Source organism: Mustelus asterias, chromosome 9, assembly GCF_964213995.1.
Source record: "Mustelus asterias chromosome 9, sMusAst1.hap1.1, whole genome shotgun sequence".
Lineage (NCBI taxonomy): Eukaryota > Metazoa > Chordata > Chondrichthyes > Carcharhiniformes > Triakidae > Mustelus > Mustelus asterias.
In genome coordinates, this window is record NC_135809.1 from 27,255,736 (window position 1) to 27,276,045 (window position 20,310).

General features: G+C 44.3%; 1 protein-coding gene across 1 annotated transcript in view; it reads right to left on the minus strand.

Annotated features, from left to right (window-relative positions):
• The window catches only part of cftr (CF transmembrane conductance regulator), a 129,772-nt gene that overhangs the window by 6,266 nt on the left and 103,196 nt on the right, over window positions 1–20,310 (minus strand). The window contains exons 17-24 of the mRNA XM_078219865.1: window positions 18,507–18,772; window positions 15,612–15,691; window positions 13,632–13,782; window positions 11,261–11,488; window positions 7,783–7,883; window positions 5,668–5,904; window positions 4,982–5,137; window positions 693–782 (exon numbers count right to left, since the gene is read on the minus strand). Coding sequence (XP_078075991.1) covers window positions 693–782; window positions 4,982–5,137; window positions 5,668–5,904; window positions 7,783–7,883; window positions 11,261–11,488; window positions 13,632–13,782; window positions 15,612–15,691; window positions 18,507–18,772 — 1,309 coding nt within the window. The remainder of the gene's footprint in view (window positions 1–692; window positions 783–4,981; window positions 5,138–5,667; window positions 5,905–7,782; window positions 7,884–11,260; window positions 11,489–13,631; window positions 13,783–15,611; window positions 15,692–18,506; window positions 18,773–20,310) is intronic.

Below are 20,310 nucleotides of genomic sequence, written 5' to 3' on the forward strand. Positions count from 1 at the left end.
AAGTTACAATGCAAGTTAAGTGCTCATGTTGCAATATATGAACAGGGACAGAGGATGGGTTAAAGAATTGGAAACAGGCTCTGATCAATGGAGTGCCAGAAAGATCACTAATGGGGTCTCAGCTTTATACAATCTATATTAATTACTCAGATGAAGAGATCAAGAACAACGCATTTATATTTGCTAATAATGCAAAGTTACGTGGAATGTAAGCTGTGTGGAGGCCACAAAGAGGCTGCAAAGAGATATTGACATGTTGGGTGACTGGTGCGTGGAATTGAACCTATGCTAACCACTGTGCCACCCTGCTTTTCTTTTTGTAGAAAATACCTTAGGAAACAAAGAATTAATGCTAGATTAAGACTTTTGACTTTGATGTTGTTCATCTGAGAAAAATTCAATCTTCAGATGCTGGTTAAAGTTGAAAGCAGCTTGCACAAGGCCAACACAGCAGAGAGACGCAGAATGCAAAGTAATCATGCTGTGAACTTTGGAGTGCAGTTGCCTATGGCTTAGTTATTTTTAAATTTGATGGAAAGAACATTATTTATAACCTGAGAACATTCAATTCAATTACAACGATTTATGAAGAAATTTGGAATTGTGGCATCACAGCTGTTTTAGTTCATCCAAGATATTGAATGATGGACCGTCTTTCTAACTATCACCCGACAAAGGGTCACATGCTTTACCTCTTCAGTGACACTCCAGATTTCCTCATCACTCCACTGTTCGTAAGGATCCAAGTTCTTCCGGAAGGTTCCAGAGAACACAAAGACTTTCTGTAAGGTGGAATATTGAAGGAGAGTTGTTTTTCTGAGGCATTTTGTACAAGTTTATTACCACTCTGACTGACAATCATCGTCAGTTTGTCATCATAGGATGGGAAGGTAGGGAAAACTGTCGCCCTTTCGATTCATTCTCCACTGTTTAAGCCAATGGTTTGCAAACTGGTTTGGTTGAAGGACACAGTTTCAAACGGGGAGTAACGAACACCCCATTTAAATTATAACACAACATAAAGCTCATAATTTGAAACTCATGCATGTAAAGAGTATATTAATAATTCCTGTAAGAAATCAAATATTTACATTGAGTATAGATTGAGGGTTACAAGTTAGCAAGGAATGAGCTGAAAAAGGGGCTTAGGAGAGCTAGGAGGAGACATGAGAAGTCCTTGGCGGGTCGGATCAAGGAAAACCCCAAGTCTTTTTACTTTTATGTGAGGAATAAAAGAATGACCAGGGTGAGGTTAGGGCCAGTCAAGGACAGTAGTGGGAACTTGTGTATGGAGTCAGTAGAGATAGGCGAGATGATGAATGAATACTTTTCTTCAGTGTTCACCAAGGAGAGGGGCCATGTTTTTGAGGAAGAGAAGGTGTTCACCAAGGAGAGGGGCCATGTTTTTGAGGAAGAGAAGGTGTTACAGGCTAATAGGCTGGAGGAAATAGATGTTCGGAGGGAGGATGTACTGGCAGTTTTGAATAAACTGAAAGTCGATAAGTCCCCTGAGCCTGATGAAATATATCCTAGGATTCTTTGGGAGGCAAGGGATGAGATTGCAGAGCCTTTGGCTTCGATCTTTGGGTCCTCACTGTCCACGGGGATGGTGCCAGAGGACTGGAGAGTGGCGAATGTTGTTCCTCTGTTTAAGAAAGGGAATAGAAATGACCCTGGTAATTATAGACCGGTTAGTCTTACTTCGGTGGTTGGTAAATTGATGGAAAAGGTCCTTAGGGATGGGATTTACGACCATTTAGAAAGATGCGGATTAATCCGGGATAGTCAGCACGGATTTGTGAAGGGCAAGTCGTACCTCACAAATTTGATTGAATTTTTTGAGGAGGTAACTAAGTGTGTTGATGAAGGTAGGGCAGTTGATGTCATATACATGGATTTTAGAAAGGTGTTTGATAAGGTCCCCCATGGTCGGCTTATGATGAAAGTGAGGAGGTGTGGGATAGAGGGAAAGTTGGCAGATTGGATAGGTAACTGGCTATCTGATCGAAGACAGAGGGTGGTGGTGGATGGAAAATTTTCGGACTGGAGGCAGGTTGTTAGCGGAGTGCCACAGGGATCAGTGCTTGGTCCTCTGCTCTTTGTGATTTTTATTAATGACTTAGAGGAGGGGGCTGAAGGGTGGATCAGTAAATTTTCTGATGACACCAAGACTGGTGGAGTAGTGGGTGAGGTGGAGGGCTGTTGTAGGCTGCAAAGAGACATGGATAGGATGCAAAGCTGGGCTGAAAAATGGCAAATGGAGTTTAACCCCGATAAATGTGAGGTGATTCATTTTGGTAGGACTAATTTAAATGTGGATTACAGGGTCAAAGGTAGGGTTCTGAAGACTGTGGAGGAACAGAGAGATCTTGGGGTCCATATCCACAGATCTCTAAAGGTTGCCACTCAAGTGGATAGAGCTGTGAAGAAGGCCTATAGTGTGTTAGCTTTTATTAACAGGGGGTTGGAGTTTAAGAGCCGTGGGGTTATGCTGCAACTGTACAGGACCTTGGTGAGACCACATTTGGAATATTGTGTGCAGTTCTGGTCATCTCACTCTAAAAAGGATGTGGAAGCGCTGGAAAGAGTGCAGAGGAGATTTACCAGGATGCTGCCTGGTTTGGAGGGTAGGTCTTATGAGGAAAGGTTGAGGGAGCTAGGGCTGTTCTCTCTGGAGCGGAGGAGGCTGAGGGGAGACTTAATAGAGGTTTGTAAAATGATGAAGGGGATAGATAGAGTGAACGTTCAAAGACTATTTCCTCGGGTGGATGGAGCTATTACAAGGGGGCATAACTATAGGGTTCACGGTGGGTGATATAGGAAGGATATCAGAGGTAGGTTCTTTACGCAGAGAGTGGTTGGGGTGTGGAATGGACTGCCTGCAGTGATAGTGGAGTCAGACACTTTAGGAACATTTAAGCGGTTATTGGATAGGCACATGGAGCACACCAGGATGATAGGGAGTGGGATAGGTTGATCTTGGTTTCGGATAAAGCTCGGCACAACATCGTGGGCTGAAGGGCCTGTTCTGTGCTGTACTGTTCTATGTTCTATGTTCTGTAGCGTGCTGTTCTGGTTGCCACACTAGCAGAAGGATGTGGAAGCTTCGGAGAGAGAGCAAAGAAGGTTCACCAGGATGTTGCCTGGTCTCGTGGGCGTTGGCTATGAGGAGAGGTGAACAACTAGGATTGTTTTCACTGGAAAGATGGAGGCTGAGGGGAGACAAAATTATAAGAGACATAGACAGGGTGGATAGTCAGAGGCTTTTCCCAGGGTGGAAATGTCAATTACAAGGTTCAAGGTGAAAGGGGGAAAGTTTAAGGCAGATGTGCAGGGGAGTTTTTTCACACCGAGAGCGGTGGGTGCCTGTTGCCTATCTTCGGAAGGAGCAGGGAGAGGGCAGCAGTCTGGAAAGAGCAGGGGACCAGAGAAAGAAGACGATGGAGAGAAACAGGAGCATGGGGAGATAAGAGCATGAAGAAAGCACAAGGGGTGCAAACAGAGCATCGGAGCACCATGGGTGGGTGAAGATGGAGGGAGCAGGACCTAGAGAGTGAAAAGGCCAAGATGGCAGGAACACAACAGGGAGCAGGAGCACGGGAGGGAGAGCAGGAGCATGGGAGGGGGAGCAGAAGCACAGGAAGGGGAGCAGGAGCACGGGAGGGGGAGCAGGAGCACAGGAAGGGGAGCAGGAGCACGGGAGGGGGAGCAGGAGCACGGGAGGGAGAGCAGGAGTACGGGAGGGAGAGCAGGAGTACGGGAGGGGGAGCAGGAGTACGGGAGGGGGAGCAGGAGTACGGGAGGGAGAGCAGGAGTACGGGAGGGAGAGCAGGAGTACGGGAGGGGGAGCAGGAGCACAGGAGGGGGAGCAGGAGCACGGGAGGGGAAGCAGGAGCACGGGAGGGAGAGCAGGAGTACGAGAGGGAGAGCAGGAGCACAGGAGGGAGAGCAGGAGCACGGGAGGGCAGGGACAAGTGGAGGCAGGTACATCGTGGCACAGTGATTGGCACTGCTGCCTCATGGTGCCAGGGACCCGGGTTCAATTCCTGGCTTGAGTCACTGTCTGTGTGGAGTTTGCACATTCTCCCCGTGTCTGCGTGGGTTTCCTCTGTGTGCTCCGGTTTCCTCCCACAGTTTGAAAGATGTGTTGGTTCGGTGCATTGACCCGAACAGGCGCCGGACTGTGGCGACTCGGGGAATTTCACAGTAACTTCTTAGCAGTGTTAATGTAAACCTTACTTGTGACTAATAAATAAACTTTTAACTTTAAAAAGGAACACAGGGGAAGGGAGCAGGAACATGGGGGTATGAGGCATGAACAAGTTGAGGCAGGTACATCACGGATCAGGAATGTGGGCAGGGGGACAGGTACTTGGGGGGGCGGGGGAGGATCATTAGGGAAGTAAAGGAGAGCAGGAACATCGATGGAGCAGAGCATGCCTCTGGTTGCTATTCATTCATGACCAGAATACCCTGTTTCCCCTGAGTGGGGGTGGGTTTAGTACCAGGGACACTGTCTCAGAATAACTGTCTCATCCTTCATGATGAAAGGAGCAGCGCTCCAAAAGCTTGTGGCTTGTGCTACCAAATAAACCTGTTGGACTTTAACCTGGTGTTGTGAGACTTCTTACTGTGCTTACCCCTGTCCAACGCCAGCATCTCCATACCAAGTATAAGTCATGCCACAGTTTTCAATATTATTACATTCACATTAGTGAAAAAAAGTCAAATCACTAAACACGTGGTATATGTCTTTAGGGTCGGTTTTATTCAGTTGGCTGGACAGCTGGTTAGTGATGCAGAGCGATGCCACCAACGCAGGTTCAATTCCCGTACCGGCTGAGGTTATTCATGAAGATATGGTGATGTTCAGGTTAAATCACCACCAGTCAGTGCCCATGCTCATCTGGGATTATGGCGACTTTACTTATATCTTCTCATCAGAAGTCTTTGCAACTGCCTGCATTTTAGGATACCTTACCTGTGGAATGACGCCAAATGCTTTTCTCCACTTTTGCAAAGAGACTGAATTCCAGGATACCCCATCAATCTGGATTTCCCCTTCAGTCGACAAGAGACGCAGAAGAGCAGAAAGCAATGTGCTCTTTCCAGCACCTGTCCGTCCCAGCAATCCAACCTGTTGTTGTAAGCAGAGTACAGTGCTTAAAACCAGCACTAAACCAACAGAGGTAACGGGCTGAACCTAGTTAGAAAGGTAGGCATGATATGGAAGCAATGTAAGTAGATTCTGTTGTGGAGCAAGTCGCTTGAAGCAGTTTTCTATGCTGGGACAGCATTTATTGAGAATGAGTAATTTTGAGGGTTCTGGTCAAAATGTGGCATGTGAATGTGAACGTGACTGCTCTTTCAAAGAGTAAGTCCCGATACAATGGCTGGAATTTTACCACCCCGCTCACCCTGGGAATCGGAGCGGGCTGGGGGTGGGGGGGGTGGTGTGTGAGGGGGGGCGGGGGGACAACCATGGAAAGGTCTATTGACCTCGGGAGGGATTTCATGGTTTCAAGATGAGCGAGGCCATAAAATCCCGTCCAGTGAGTTAAATGGCTTCATTCTTTGTTGTAAGTTTCTGTGACTCTATAATAGCGTGAAAGAACATTGGTTTAGGAAAGCATTCCTGCATTGTAATGGATATATCCACTGCCTTACCCGTTGTCCTGCATTTACAAAGAAGGAAAGGTCTTCAAGAACTGGGCGCCCATCATTGGTATACTTGGCTGTGAGGTTATTCACCATCATTTGGCCTCCTGATGGCCATTCATTGGTTAGATACTTGTTTTCAATTACAAGCACATCCGAGGGGTTGCTGAGATGATGTTGGTTCTTGAATTCAGATCCTTCTGGAGGTATGTCAATGTATTTAAAAACACGACTTACAGACCTCATCTGTGGGCAACAACATGATTAAGGGTTAATATAAACGTTCAAGATTAAATATTCCATTGGTCCTCAATTATGATTGACCATTATTTCAACTTGCAATTAAAAATACCAAATTCAATTATTCAGCAAATTTTATTTTTTGAGTTTGGAAGTAGCATGCTCAAAAGCATTTTGAACAGGTATACAATGGGAGGTATAATACTGCTTAAGGCTCAAATTGATTTGGTTCTTAAGAACCACTTGACAATAATGAATCATGGTGACTTGTAAAGGCTGGAGGTTTTTGTCTTTGAATCTCTCAGGTCGAGCTTGTAACATATGTGGTCACTAAAACCTTTTTGTTACAAGCCTTAACATCAATGCAAATCAGTGTACGGCTGACACACATCAAGAGCAGTTCAATTTGATTATTTTGTATAAATGCTTGATGTCTCTCTGCCTTCGCGCAATATATAACAGATTTTGTAAAACCAGCTCATCTTTCAATCATATTCCTTAGAATTTGACATTTTAAAAATTAATTTGTGGGACGTGGGCTTCACTGGCTAGGCCAGGATTTATTGCCCATCCCTAGTTGTCCTTGAGAAGGTGGTAGTGAGCTGCCATCTTGAATCGTGATGTGGAGATGCCAGCGTTGGACTGGGGTTAGCACAGTAAGAAGTCTCACAACACCAGGTTAAAATCCAACAGGTTTATTTGGTAGCACAAGCCACAAGCTTTCGGAGCACTGCTCCTTCATCAGGTGAGTGGGAGTTCTGTTCGCAAACAGGGCATATAAAGACACAAACTCAATTTACAAAATAATGGGTGATCTTCATTTGGGCAGTCAGCAATATCTCTCAGAACCAGCTACTGGGATGGGTGCAATGTTATGACTGCCTATGATTTGGAGATTCAAATTTAGCTGTGAATTATACTGCAAATGGCAGAACCCTTAGAAGCATTAACATACAGAGGGATCTGGGCATGCAGGTCTACAGTTCCCTAAAAATGGCAACACAGGTGGCCAGGGTGATTAAGAAGGCACATGGCATGTTTGCCTCCATCGGCCGGGGCATTGAGTACAAGAGTTGGCAAATCATATTGGTTAGGCTGCATTTTTAGTATTGCGTGTTGTCCTGGTCACCACACTATCAGAAGGACGTGGAAACTTTGGAGAGAGTGCAAAGATGATTCACCAGGAAGTTGCCTGGTCTCAAGGGTGTTGGCTATGAGGAGAAGTTGAATAAACTGGGATTGTTTACACTGGAAAGACGGAGGCTGAGGGAAGGCCTGATAGAGGTCTACAAAATTATGAGAGGCACAGACAGGATGGATAGTCAGAGGGTTTTTCTCAGAGTGGAAATGTGAATTACAAGGGGGCACAGGTTCAGGTTGAGAGGGGGAAAGTTTAAGGGAGATGTTCGGGGGAACTTTTTCATGCAGAGAGTGATGGGTGTTGGAATGTGCTGCCAGAGGAGGTGGTGGAAGCAGGCACATTATCAACATTTAAGAGGCATCTGGGTGGGTACATGGAAAGGGAGGGAATAGAGGGATATGGACCGAGTAAGAGCAGAAGGTTTTTTTTTAGTTTAGTTAGGGCACCAGGTTCGGCACGAGCTTGAAGGCTGAAGGACCTGTTCCTGTGCTGTTCTTTTCATTGTTCTTATTCTAGGCCTTGCTTGATGTTCATAATGTGCTATTTTTACTTAAAAGTAGGACTACTGATCATGTCTTTTTACTGTGTATTCACAGGCATTTTGCAGCAACACATGGAGAATGAGTTTTTCCACTAAACCTTGTCAATGGCTCATCATAGCATCATTTAATCAGTGCATTATATTATAATCAGCCTTCGTGAAACATATCCGAAAACAAAAGCATATTCTGAATATTCTTTACCAGACTATCCACGTCTATGCTTGAATTGACAGCCCACTGCAGAGTGCTCATGATGTTCATGGCTAAGGTAAGGATAATTCCAACTTTTCCTCCTTCGACATCTAAGGAAAATAAATGATTTGTAAATCCATTGAACTCTGGAATTGCTGTAACCATTCCACCTCTAAGTCTATGTGGTATAAGGTTCTGGTACATATAGGGTTAAAGTTCGGGTTCGAATCTTGGCTCGGGTCACTGTCTGTGTGGAGTTTGCATGTTCTCCCCGTGTCTGCGTGGGCTTCCTCGAGGTGCTCTGGTTTCCACCCACAGTCCAAAGACGTGCGGGTTAGGTTGATACCACCCACACAGTGATGTGAGAAGGCACATGACCCAGACCCAGGGTCAGGGTAGTGTTAGCCAGGGATGTGTTAAAGACCCAGGGTGGAGATAGCTCCCTGCCTGTGTCCTTGACTGTACATTTGTATAGAGTTACAAGAGTTAATAAAGATGTTCTTTAACATACCGAAGATTACGAAGACTACATTAACAGACACATTCCACAAACAACTCCATCCCCACGTGGTGGCAATTCGAAATCAAAACCCTCATTATCACAGAGATGCTAAAAGACTAAGAAAAAGTACATCTTCAATGGATTCTGAACTGTAAGTATCTCCCAATTAAAGCTACAGGTACTGAGAAAAAACTCCAGAGGGAAGAGCCTAGAAGCTTAGGATGCAGAAGTGGCACAGTGGTTAGCACTGCTGCTTCACAACGCCAAGGACCCGGGTTCGAATCTTGGCTCGGGTCACTGTCTGTGTGGAGTTTGCATGTTCTCCCCGTGTCTGCGTGGGCTTCCTCGAGGTGCTCTGGTTTCCACCCACAGTCCAAAGACGTGCGGGTTAGGTTGATTGGCTATGCTAAATTGACCCTAGTGTCAGGGAGATTAGCAGGGCAAATGTGTGGGGTTACGGGGATAGGCTTGGGTGGGATTATGGTCAGTGCAGGCTCGATGGGCTGAATGGCCTCCTACTGTACTGTAGGGATTCTAAGTCTTACTGCAGCAGATGATTCCACACACTCTTCCTTGGAAGTCCAGCTTCAACACGCAGAATTCATAGCCTGCAAGGGTGGGCTAAATCCTTTTCACATCCAGGCTGCAGCCAGTCCTGAGAAGCCCTTTTATAATTCAGTCAGAAGTGTCATTTGAACGAAACCCGTCACCAATCTCGATTTCCCTGATTCTGAACCTCAAAATGTGTCAGAAATAAAACAAATTAATAAATAATTTACTCAACTCTCGGGAACCTCACAATCATCCAAATCCTTAAACAGAAGCTTACATCCATTCAAATGTCTTACTCCTTGCAATACTACATCACTGACTAAGTTGGCAGACCACCAAGTCTTGCAGCCATTGTTGAAAATTCTTCTTCTCGAAGCACATCGCCGCCATTTTGGAAAGACCGCAAAAAAACGGAAAATCCATTGTTCTGCACTGAATGGTGACGCCATCTTGGAAGCCTGTAAACTGTTAAAGCTGTACCCACACTTTTAAAATCTTCAACGTGGATCACAAATCTACACTTACAACTTTACTGGGAATCACCCAAGGCCCAGGCCAGTCACAAAACTGGAGTCTTCGTAGGAATAGATTTTTAAGATACATTATTACTTCTGGTTGAAATAAAAGATCAGAAGTGGAACAAGTCAACGCACATCTTTACTCAGTGAGGCTAATTATTGATGACATCATCACATGACAGGATATTGATGAGTCATCCATCAAATTTGAGGAGGATTTAAAAGCCGTTGATGTTTATTTCAACTTGAGATTCAACAAAATATTAGAAACAACTAAATTCAATAAGACAGTCTAACTGTCTGGGGTACCTGTCCATTCATTCATTAATGATCTCTGCATGGTGGTTGGAGGTTTAAAGTGTGAGCTTATCTGAGACATCTGAGCGGTTGGTCTTGCAGGCAATTCACTCTCTGACCTCCTACAGATTAAATATAACCTTTCCTTAGACAAGACAATCCAGCTGGTTAGACTGTCTGAGCTACATGCACAACACAGGACCATCCTAAGGGGATACAACATGGAGCAGAAGCCAACCCTCAGTCCAACTTATCAAGTCACAAAGAATCATAGAATCCCTACAGTGCAGGAGGAGGCCATTTGGCCCATCGAGCCTGCACCGACAACGATCCTACCCAGGCCCTATCCCCGTAACCCCATATATTTACCCTCCTAATCCCCCTGCCACTAATGGACAATTTATCATGGCCGAGCCACCTAACTCGCACATCTTTTTACTGTGGGAGGAAACCCACGCAGATACGGGGAGAACATGCAAACTCCACACAGACAAATAATCATCTAAGGTAAGAAAACTATATAAATAGGTGCAAAATATGGGGCAGAAATTTCACGTGATACCTATCTCCATTTTGTACCCATTAAATTTTAAGCAAAATAACTTAAGTGGTGACAGTAAATTGAGTAAAGATTCACTGACATGGTCAGACACGAGGCTTGGACTCAGTTTTGAGCCCAAGTTTCCAGGAAGACATACTGGGGGTACAGCAACCTATCTCTTCTAAGGGCATCAATGTGAGGGAAATAGGACTGGATGGGGATTGCAAATTCTGTGGAATTATGTTTGGAATTTGGTTGTCGCTACTGGACAACTAATGGATTCATATAGGGCCATCCTCCATGATCATGTGCAAGTCCAAAGATATGCAGGCTAGGTGGATTGACCATGCTAAATTGCCCCTTACGTGTCCCGAAATGTGTAGGTTAGATGGATTAGCCATAGGAAATGTAGGGGGTTACGGGGATAGGGCTGGGTGGGGGGGTGAGGGGGGGGTGCGGTGAAGGGCCTGGGTAAGATTCTCTCAGAGCTGGTGCAGATTCGATGGGCCGAATGGCCTCTTCTGCTCTGCATGGATTCTATGATCATGGCCTGGACGTCAAAGGTTAAAATAATTTAATGGTGATTGTTTTAAATGGAGACCGTAGGGTTAGCTCCAAGCTGCTTTAGAGGGGTGGGTCCCTGCTAATGTTGAGACTCTTCCACCAAGCCTTTCAGCCATTTTAGCACACGCTTGCTCAAGACATAATGCCCCCATGAATTTGGGAGGGTCAGAGGCCAGGTGACGGAGGGTGTATCTCAGTACATACACTAAGATGTGCTGCCCTGTGAGTCTTTGAGGCCAATATTTACCAGAATGTTTGCGTGATTTAAAAAGGCTGTAGAAAGGAACTTAGGGGCTAAGAAAAAATTGGGGCCTCCTCTAACTATTAAACCCCAACTGCATTAATTAACCTTCAGTCAGTGGTTCAATTACACAAGAATGATAAAGAACGATTGCATCAATGAAGTTTGGTCACAAGGGTTTCTGATGAAAGGCCCACATCTGAAACACTAACCAATCATTACTCTTAGGTGTTGATGGATGTGCTGCATGTTTTCTTTTTATCTCAACTTACTGTGCGTTGCTATGGAGATGAAAGTAATTGCAATAAAGAAGAGAACAAATACAATATCAATCCTCATCTGGAACCAGCGCAGCGTTGAGAGGTAGAGAAACCAGTTTGCAGTGTGAAGGTTCAGAGCCTTGTGAAAGAGCGTTTCAAAGTAAGACTGTCGACCAAACGCTCTTACGGTCCACAGTCCTCTCAAGGATGTGATGAGATGGCTGAAAATAGGGCTGCGCGCTGTAACGAAACAGATGTAAACACAGATATAGTTATCAGCGCAGCCTCCAATAGTGACCGAGATTATGGGGAAGAATTTCCACATGGTAAACAGTATTGCTATTAAAATTTATTTTGCACCCACTGGCAATCAGCAGAGATACTTAGACAGTTTACAGCGACCACTCACTTGCATCACTGCTGGAGGAATGATTGACATCAATCTCATTATAAAATGGATGTACACAGTATATTTGAAAACAGCATTTAAAAAGGCGTCGCAGGCTATACATTTCAGCATGTGGAGATGCCGGCGTTGTAATACATTTCAGCACCAGACTTTGGAATAACCCAGATGAGGAAGGCGCACTCACTTGGTCCTCAGATAATTTCACCACATTTCTCGTTGATATTTTGACCATCCTTTTCAAAAATGCCCAAGGCAGAAGCCTCTAATATAAATAGCTAAACAGGGTATCAGGGTGTGGTATCCAGATACGAAAGAACAGAGAGTTTTTCAGAGACTTTCAGGTCCTCCGCAATTAAACTTGAATGAAAAACCCACAGATGCTTGGCATCTTGATTTTATTTATTCTCTCAACATGGAGGTCTCTAGAAAGGATGACATATAGGGGTGAGTTTTCCCATTCCACCTGCCACAGGAATTGTAGCGGGCGAGGGGCGGACCATGGAATGGTCCGTTAACCTCAGGTGGGATTTTCCAGTTTCAGGGAGAGTGCAGTCGAAAATTCCCACACATATTGCCTAAAGAAGGCAAATGGTATGTTGGCCTTCATAGCGAGAAGATTTGAGTATAGGAATAGGGGTGTTTTACTGCAATTGTACAGGGCATTGGTGAGGCCACATTTGGAGTATTGTGTGCAGTTTTAGTGTCCTTATCTGAGGAAGGATGTCCTTGCTATAGAGGGAGTGCAGCGAAGGTTGACCAGGCTGATTCCTGGGACAACAGATCTGTCATATGAGGAGAGTCTAAGTCTGTTAGGATTATATTCATTGGAGTTTAGAAGAATGAGAGAGGATCTCTTAGAAACTTATAAAATTCTAACAGGATTAGACAGGGTACATTCAGAAAAATTGTTCCTGATGATGAGGGAGTCCAGAACTAGGAGTCATAGTTTGAGGATAAGGGGTAGATTTTTTAGGACTGAGGTGAGGAGAAATTCCTTCACCCAGCAAGTGGTGAATCTGTGGCATTCACTACTGTAGAAAGTAGTTGACGTCAAAACATTATGTGATTTCAAGAAGAAATTAGATATTGCTCTCGGGGCTAAAGGGATCAAGGGATATGGGGAGAAAGGCGAAATCTGGATATTGAACTGATGATCAGCCATGATCAAAATGAATGGCGGAGCAGGCTCGAAGGGCCGAATGGCCTACTCCTGCTTCTAGTTTCTATGTTTCTATGAAAGGGACTGGGAGGATCTCAAACCATTTAGCGCCAGGCGCAAAATTCAGCCTCATTGTTGTAAAAGTGCAAAATGCATCTTTACAACAATAAGGAATGGACACAACGTCCTATAGAATGGATCTTCTAGCAAGAATCAAAGTACGGGTATGTTATACTGAGCTAAGTTGACAAATCACCCAGTTTATTTTTGTGGTTTTTGTGGTGATCCTAGTGCTTAGAAAGACTGACCACTGGAAACTGGCCTTGTCCCTCATATAATAGTCAAGAGAACCTGGATTCGAGTCTGTACTCTGGAGTCCAAAGAGAGACAGACACCATCCATGATTTTGCTTTCCGACACATTTTTACTGCAGAATATTTCCTAATGAGAGCTTTGTATAGAACATAGAGAACATAGAACATAGAAAAGCTACAGCACAAATAGGCCCTTCGGCCCGCAAGTTGCGCCGAACATGTCCCTACCTACTAGGCTTACCTATAACCCTCTATCTTGCTAACTTCCATGAACTTATCCAAAAGTCTCTTAAAAGACCCTATCGAATCCGCCTCCACCACCACTACCGGCAGTCGATTCCACGCACCCACCACCCTCGGGGTGAAAAACTTACCCCTAACATCTCCTCTATACCTACTCTCCAGCACCCTAAACCTGTGACCTCAGTAGGGTAAAACTAACCTGTCTCACGACGGTCTAAACCCAGCTCACATTCCCTATTCGCTCCTATCTGTGCTTACCTTCAGACTCCAGTTGCTTCAGCTGTTGTGATGTGCGCAGGAAATAGGCCCGCAACATGATGAAAATAACTGCCACCGGAATTGCAGCCAGCAGAGTGTAGGGTTGTAGCACAGATACCACGCAGATGGCCCCCACAACAATCAGTATCAACTGTGAATAAAATGCAAAACCATTCAACCCATAGCAACCTATGAACCAAAACTAAACATCTTGTACAAATGACAAGAGCCAAAGAGTTAGGATCTCCCTACTTTCCCCCTTTTCAATGTTCATCAGAGATTATACACCAGCTAGGCCCCAAACAAGTAATGTGAACAGCCTGCTTCATTATCTCTGGTAATATCGCTCCTTTCTGAAAAGGATGATCAATGTTTGATTTAATGAAGACTCCTGCTCTGATAGTTACCTTCCATTTTTGAGAATGTCCTGTTCATAACAACTCTGTTAAGTTTGAAATTCAGTGGTGTTTGACCCGTGTCTGTGTGTGGGTTTCCTCCGGGTGCTCCAGTTTCTTCCCACAGTCTAGAGATGTGCGGGTTAGGTGGATTGGCCATGGGAAATGTGTGGGGTTACAGGGATAAGGCAGAGGGGAGGGCCTGGGTAGAATGCTCTTTCGGCAGGTCGGTGCAGGCTCGATGGGCCGAATGGCCTCCTTCTGCACTGTAGAGATTTTATGACTGAATTAATGGTCACTCTCTTCTGATTTCTCCCTGTTGTTGATTCTCTCCCTCTTTTGCTTCTGTCTCTCTTCTTAACTCTTTCTCTACCTTTAATCCTTCTTCCACTGCTCCTTTGTTCTTGAATTTTCTTCTATCTTGAGAAAAAGTACAAAGTGGCAAGTGATATATGTGGCATGGCAGGGAGAGAGGTGGGATATTATTGGGTATTTTGACTTTTTGCTTTCCTGAAGCTGCCTGGAATTTGGTTAAGTGGATTGCCTGGCTCGATGAAGTGTGTGTGCCCTTCATATCAAGCAAAGGAAATATATATTCAAGTAGCATAGTTTAGAGAACTCTTAAACATCAAGCTGTCCGTGTGGTGATTCTTTTCATTCTGTGTACAGGTTTAATACAACTTAGTGGCTTGCCGTGTCACTTCAGAGGGCAGTTAAGAGACAACCATATTGTTAAAGAACTGAATATAGACAGAAATAAAAATTAAGTGGGCTTCAAAAACTCAACAGGTCTGGTTTAATGCTTGTAAAAGTGGGAGGAGCAAAAAGCGAAGGACAGGGATAGGTTAGCTGAGGGTGAAGGCAATTGAGTTACAAAGATGTGATGGAACAAAAAATGCAGAGAGTGGAATAGTGGCAGTCATGGAACAAAGCATTAGTCCAGAGTTTTAACAGCATAAAACTCATAACATTTCTGTCTCTCTTTGAAGATTCATATTGGACTCAAAACCTTAACTCTGTTTCTCTCTCCACAAATCCTGACAGACATACTGAGTTTTTCCAGAATTTGTTATTTTTATTCCAGGTCTCCAGCATCTGCAGTATTTTGCTTTTGTGTATATATATATATATGAATATTAGTGCAGACTAGATAATGACATCAAGTTTCCTTTCCAAAAAGGCACTAATGATGCACTTGAGGTTTTCCAATGATCCGGCATCTTCATGGGCCCTTTTATGAATACCAGTTCTTTGATTTCATATTTAATAAACTGAATTCAAATTCTCGAATTGCGATGATGCGATCTGGGCTGGAATTCTTTGGCTGTTCCTCCAGTGAGATTCTCCAGTCCCGCTGCAGTGAACAGAGATTTGGCTGAGCACCAAATTCTCCATCCTTGCTGCCAGTGGCGGCGGGGTGTGGACGGCTGGAGAATACCAGCTCTGAATTCACATTCTCTGGATTTCTAGTGGGGAATAACATAATCATGAAAACGACTGTGCCCAGGACTTCATACACATTCTAGATATAAAATCAATCTTTTGTACAGAGAAATTGGAAAGAATTCATCTTAAATTCTCTGACCTGCACAAAGTCAAAGGCGGTGAGTGGCAACATGTCATCTATTATGGCAGTATCCTTGATGAATCGATTTAGAATTCGGCCTGCAATTTTAAAAAAAATAACGAAAACTAGAAAATTGTTGATTGATGAACGCTTAGGACAGTTTTACTTCAAAAGCATATCATTCACTATTTCACCTAGAAAAAACAGTAATATGGAAACATTCATATTTCATGTAAAGTGTTCAAGATTTCCTGTTGCTTTTAGGATTGAGTTATCCAATGCATTATTAAATGCACTCTCTCAGCAATTTGTCTTCAGGATTCTAGGAAGTTTTGATATTATCCTGGCTGTGCAGCTGCAATGCTTCTATGGGACTTTTACAATGGGCATCCAGGCAGCAAAAGACTGTTCATGCCACTGCATAAATTATATTCCTTCCAAAGTCACAAAAATCTGTTGAAAGATGCTGCTTATCACTGAATTTTTTATCTATCAGATTCAAATACACTAGCAAATTGACCCAAGTCAGATAAGAGACACACATCATATGTTGCACAGAAGTCCCCCGTGTTGCCACTCTATAATGTATTTTTCGTTACGGAGATTGTTAACGGAGATTTATGCATTCTGATTTCAAATGCACATTCACTCCAGAGTGCTTTAAGTTTTCAACTTTAATTCCTCTTCACTTGAATCCCAGACCACAGAAATCAAAGGCTGACTTGCCAACGAGTGTGACAAGTTATGCCTTGTACGAGCTTAGTTTAGCTGTAAAGTTCAAGTTCAATTTACGCGTCCATTATCTTCAGTTCTGCCCTTTCAGCACTGGTGGATTTATGTAATAAGCATCAAAGATAAAGCACAGCAAAAGCTAATTAATAAATTCAAACCATTGAATCAAATAGCTTGTTGCTGGATATAAAGACCAATTTTTAATCCTGATTGCTGGCACAAACTTGTTTTGATTTTTAAAATAATTTTTGAAACCATTTGCATTAATCCCGAACAGGCAAACTTATTTCAGTCAGTCTTGGCAACTTACATTTATGAAATAGCAATGTACAAGTTGATGGGTTCACATTGATCAATGGCTAGAGCACCTCTTACACTGTGAGCCAATGCATAGCTGACACAAACACTATTTTACCATTTTGATTCTAAGTGCTGGGTGGACTTGAAACTGGGAATGTTTCAGATCCGACTTTTAGATCCCCCCCACCAATCTCAGGCTGAGTGGCAGCGGATCCCCCTTCTCCCCACCGATCTTGGGCAGAATGGCAGCAGACCCCCCTTCCTCCCTCAACTGATTTCAGACAGAGCAGCAGCGGATACCCCCTTCCGCGCCCCCCCCCCCCCCCCCCCCCCCACTGATCTCAGGCAGAATGGCAGTGGACCCCCCTTCCTCCCACTGATCTCAGGCAGACTGGCAGTGGACATCCCCTTCCCCCCCACTGATCTCAGGTAGAGTGGCAGTGGACCCCCCTCCCCACCCCCCACCCCACCAATCTCAAGCAGAGAACTGTCGGATGCTCAGCACTTACCTCCTCACTAACTGGAGCACCTGAATCGGACTTTTGTGCAGCATGTCTGTTTCGTGCCGATTCTGGATGGGCAAACGCGGTGGTAAAGGGGGAAATGCCGGTAAGGTTGGGCGTGCAGCCCATTTAGTCAATTTAAATGCATGCAAAATGTCGTGCCCGTCTTGCGGCCATTTTCGGGCCTTGGTAAAGAGGGAACTGGCGCGGAGGCAGGCGCAGATCATGCTACTCACCTCACGTCCAACTTTACTAAGTTTTCGCACCCGTAAACAGGCGCAACTTGATGGTAAAATCGGGCCCAAAATGTCTTTGTTAATCTTTACCCTTAAAACAAGATAGTGAGGTTCACTTTGACCAAAATTTGGCTTGTTTACATAAAAATGTATTTTGAATAGAAAAAAAAAAAAAACAGTAATGAGTTGAAGGTGTGTAGGTTAACTGGATTAGCCATGATAAATGTGTGGGGTCACAGGGCAGGGGAGAGAGGGCTTGGGTAAAATATTCTCTCAGAGAGTTGGTGCAGACTCGATGGGCCGACTGGCCTCTTCTGCGCTATAGGGATTCTACGTATGAAAGCTAGAAAAGAACGACGATAAGTGATCCAATTTGACACAGTCTTAGCATTTGATAGCAAAGCAATTTTTGACTATCCTTGTTTCATTTAAAAGTTATTACAAATATATTGCAAGAAGCAAAGATGATTTGAAATTTTAGTGCAGAGGATCCCACTGAACATTTCCTCAAAATCCAACATGGTTCACTAAGATAAAGCAAATTAGTTTAAATAGCTGATGCATGTTTCACAAATTGGATAGAACAGTACACTAAAACAATGATTCTTATAGTGGTGAAAATAATCTGCCACAAACACATTAAGGGCTGGCATTTTATTCTGCTCTCAGCAGAGTATCTGACTATCAGATGAATAACAAATAGGGCGGCATGGTGGGCGGCACGGTGGCACAGTGGTTAGCACTGCTGCCTCACAGCGCCAGGGACCCGGATTCAATTCCGACCTTGGGTGACTGTTTGTGTGGAGTTTGCACATTCTTCCCGTCTGCGAGCGTTTCCTCCCACACTCTAAAGATGTGCAGGTTAGGTGGATTGACCATGCTAAATTGCCCCTTAGCGTCAGGGGGATTAGGAGGGTAAATATGAGGGGTTACAGGGATAGGACCTGGGTGGTGTTCTTGGCGGTGCATGCTCGATGGGCTGAATGGCCTCCTTCTGTACTGTAGGGATTCTAAGATTCGAACTCTCATTGAAGAAGTACCTCTCTTTCATGTTCATATGTCACTGACACATAAAGTCCAAACATAAGCTCCAAGAATGGAACTAACACTTATAACCATGAGTTACTCCATAAAATGATTACCTGCTTTCATTTGGTTGAATACAGTCATGGGTGCTTGGAGCACTGAGTGCAGCATTCGTTTATGCAGGTCCTTGGAGACTGTAACAAGAGTGTGGACCAGAGGCAGTCCTCGAATGACACCAAGTGCAAGGAAGCTGTCTGAAAGTCCCACATAGATGTAAAATATATAATAATAGCTGCCATTGGTAATAAATTTGGAAAATATAGAGAGGTGGGAGAGATCTGTTGAGGAGTCATTGGTTTGCGAGCCAGTTTCTTCTGCTAATCTGAAACAACCAAACATATAGAATAACTGAGAAGGATATACTTTTTTGCTTGATTGCTGAATATAATTTTTTTATCCATCAGCTTTTTGCTGTGTTCAGTTTGAAATTGTGATGAGGGTGAATTCACTTAGGTTGATTCGACCTACAGTGATGATGAAATGGATACCCATTTAGTGGCCAAAAATGGCTGAAACTACACCAGGTTTGAATATGGTCTTTCACCTTGGAGGGTATTGGGAAGCGGGTGAAATAATGGGTGGTAGGGCAAGAGGGGGCATGCCCATTGCCTTCCGTCACTGTTGGTGTAGCCTGACAGTTTCCTTGTGGGCTTTGGGAGGATTGCTCATGGCTGGACACTTGTGACCCATGGAGGACCACCCAGTAATGTCTCCCACTCCCCTCACCCCCTTTTGCCAGAGTGTCTCGGCGAGTCTGGCCCCATCTACCTGGGCTGCGGAGCCACTCTCCATCCTTCCTGCTGCTGCCTGTACTGCTGGCACTTAAGATCTGCCTGCCATCCGATTGGCTTGTCCCTTAAAGGGGCAGGAGCTTCGACTGCAGGCAGTTTACAGAACACATAAATGTAGGTTAGGAAGGTCCCATGACTTGCTGCGGCAGGTTTGCCCTCAACTTTCCGGCCAGTGGATAGGGCAACTGTCATCTTGTAAAATCCCGACCAACATGGACAGTTTCTTCCCATGCAGAGTCTTACAATACTTGGACTGTTTCTGATAGAATAGGGTACAATTCACAGCAAATTCCTTTATCAAGTCACCACTCCCAGCCCATGTCGAATTACTCCATCTGATGTACCTGCATAATGCATGTTCATATTATCAGACCCACTATTTATATTATGCAGATAAATAGATAACCCTGATTTTTTGCAACGTCAGTGTACCAGCCCTTTCTAAGCTCGTCTATATTAGTTTCAGCAGAATATCATTCATACACAGAAGTAGATTCCCTGAAGGGTAGCCCATAAAGAGGATGGAGGAGATGGGGAAGCAGGTGACTGGGACCCAGCTTAAGATTTGTAACAAATTTCTGTTTTTTATTTCTATCCTATTCACTGAAAGCAAACCATATGTTGCTTAATCGATTGGATGTCATTCATTTAACGAAAAGCTACATTTCAAGACTTGACATCAAGTGATCATTGAAAACGAAAAGAGCGTGCATTTGTATAGCACCTTTCACAACCTCAGGATATCCAAAACTGCTTCGCAGGTAATGTCTTACTTTTGAAATGTAGGCTGGAATTCTCCAGCCGTTCACGCCCCACCACCAAGAAAGAAGAATTTGGCACTCGGCTAAATCTCCATTCACTGCAGCGGGACTGGAGAATCCCAGCTGCAGGCGAGGTCTGAGAATCCAGCCCGTAGTCATTGTTGCTGAGTCTGTGCGCTCAGGCCCTGGAGAGGCACTTGGGACTCAATGCCATTTGGCTCAAAGGTTAGAGTGTGACCATTGAGCCAAGGACATTCCTTGTGACACATGTTCCTCTTTTCTGTTGCTATGAGAAGCTAAGTTGCGGT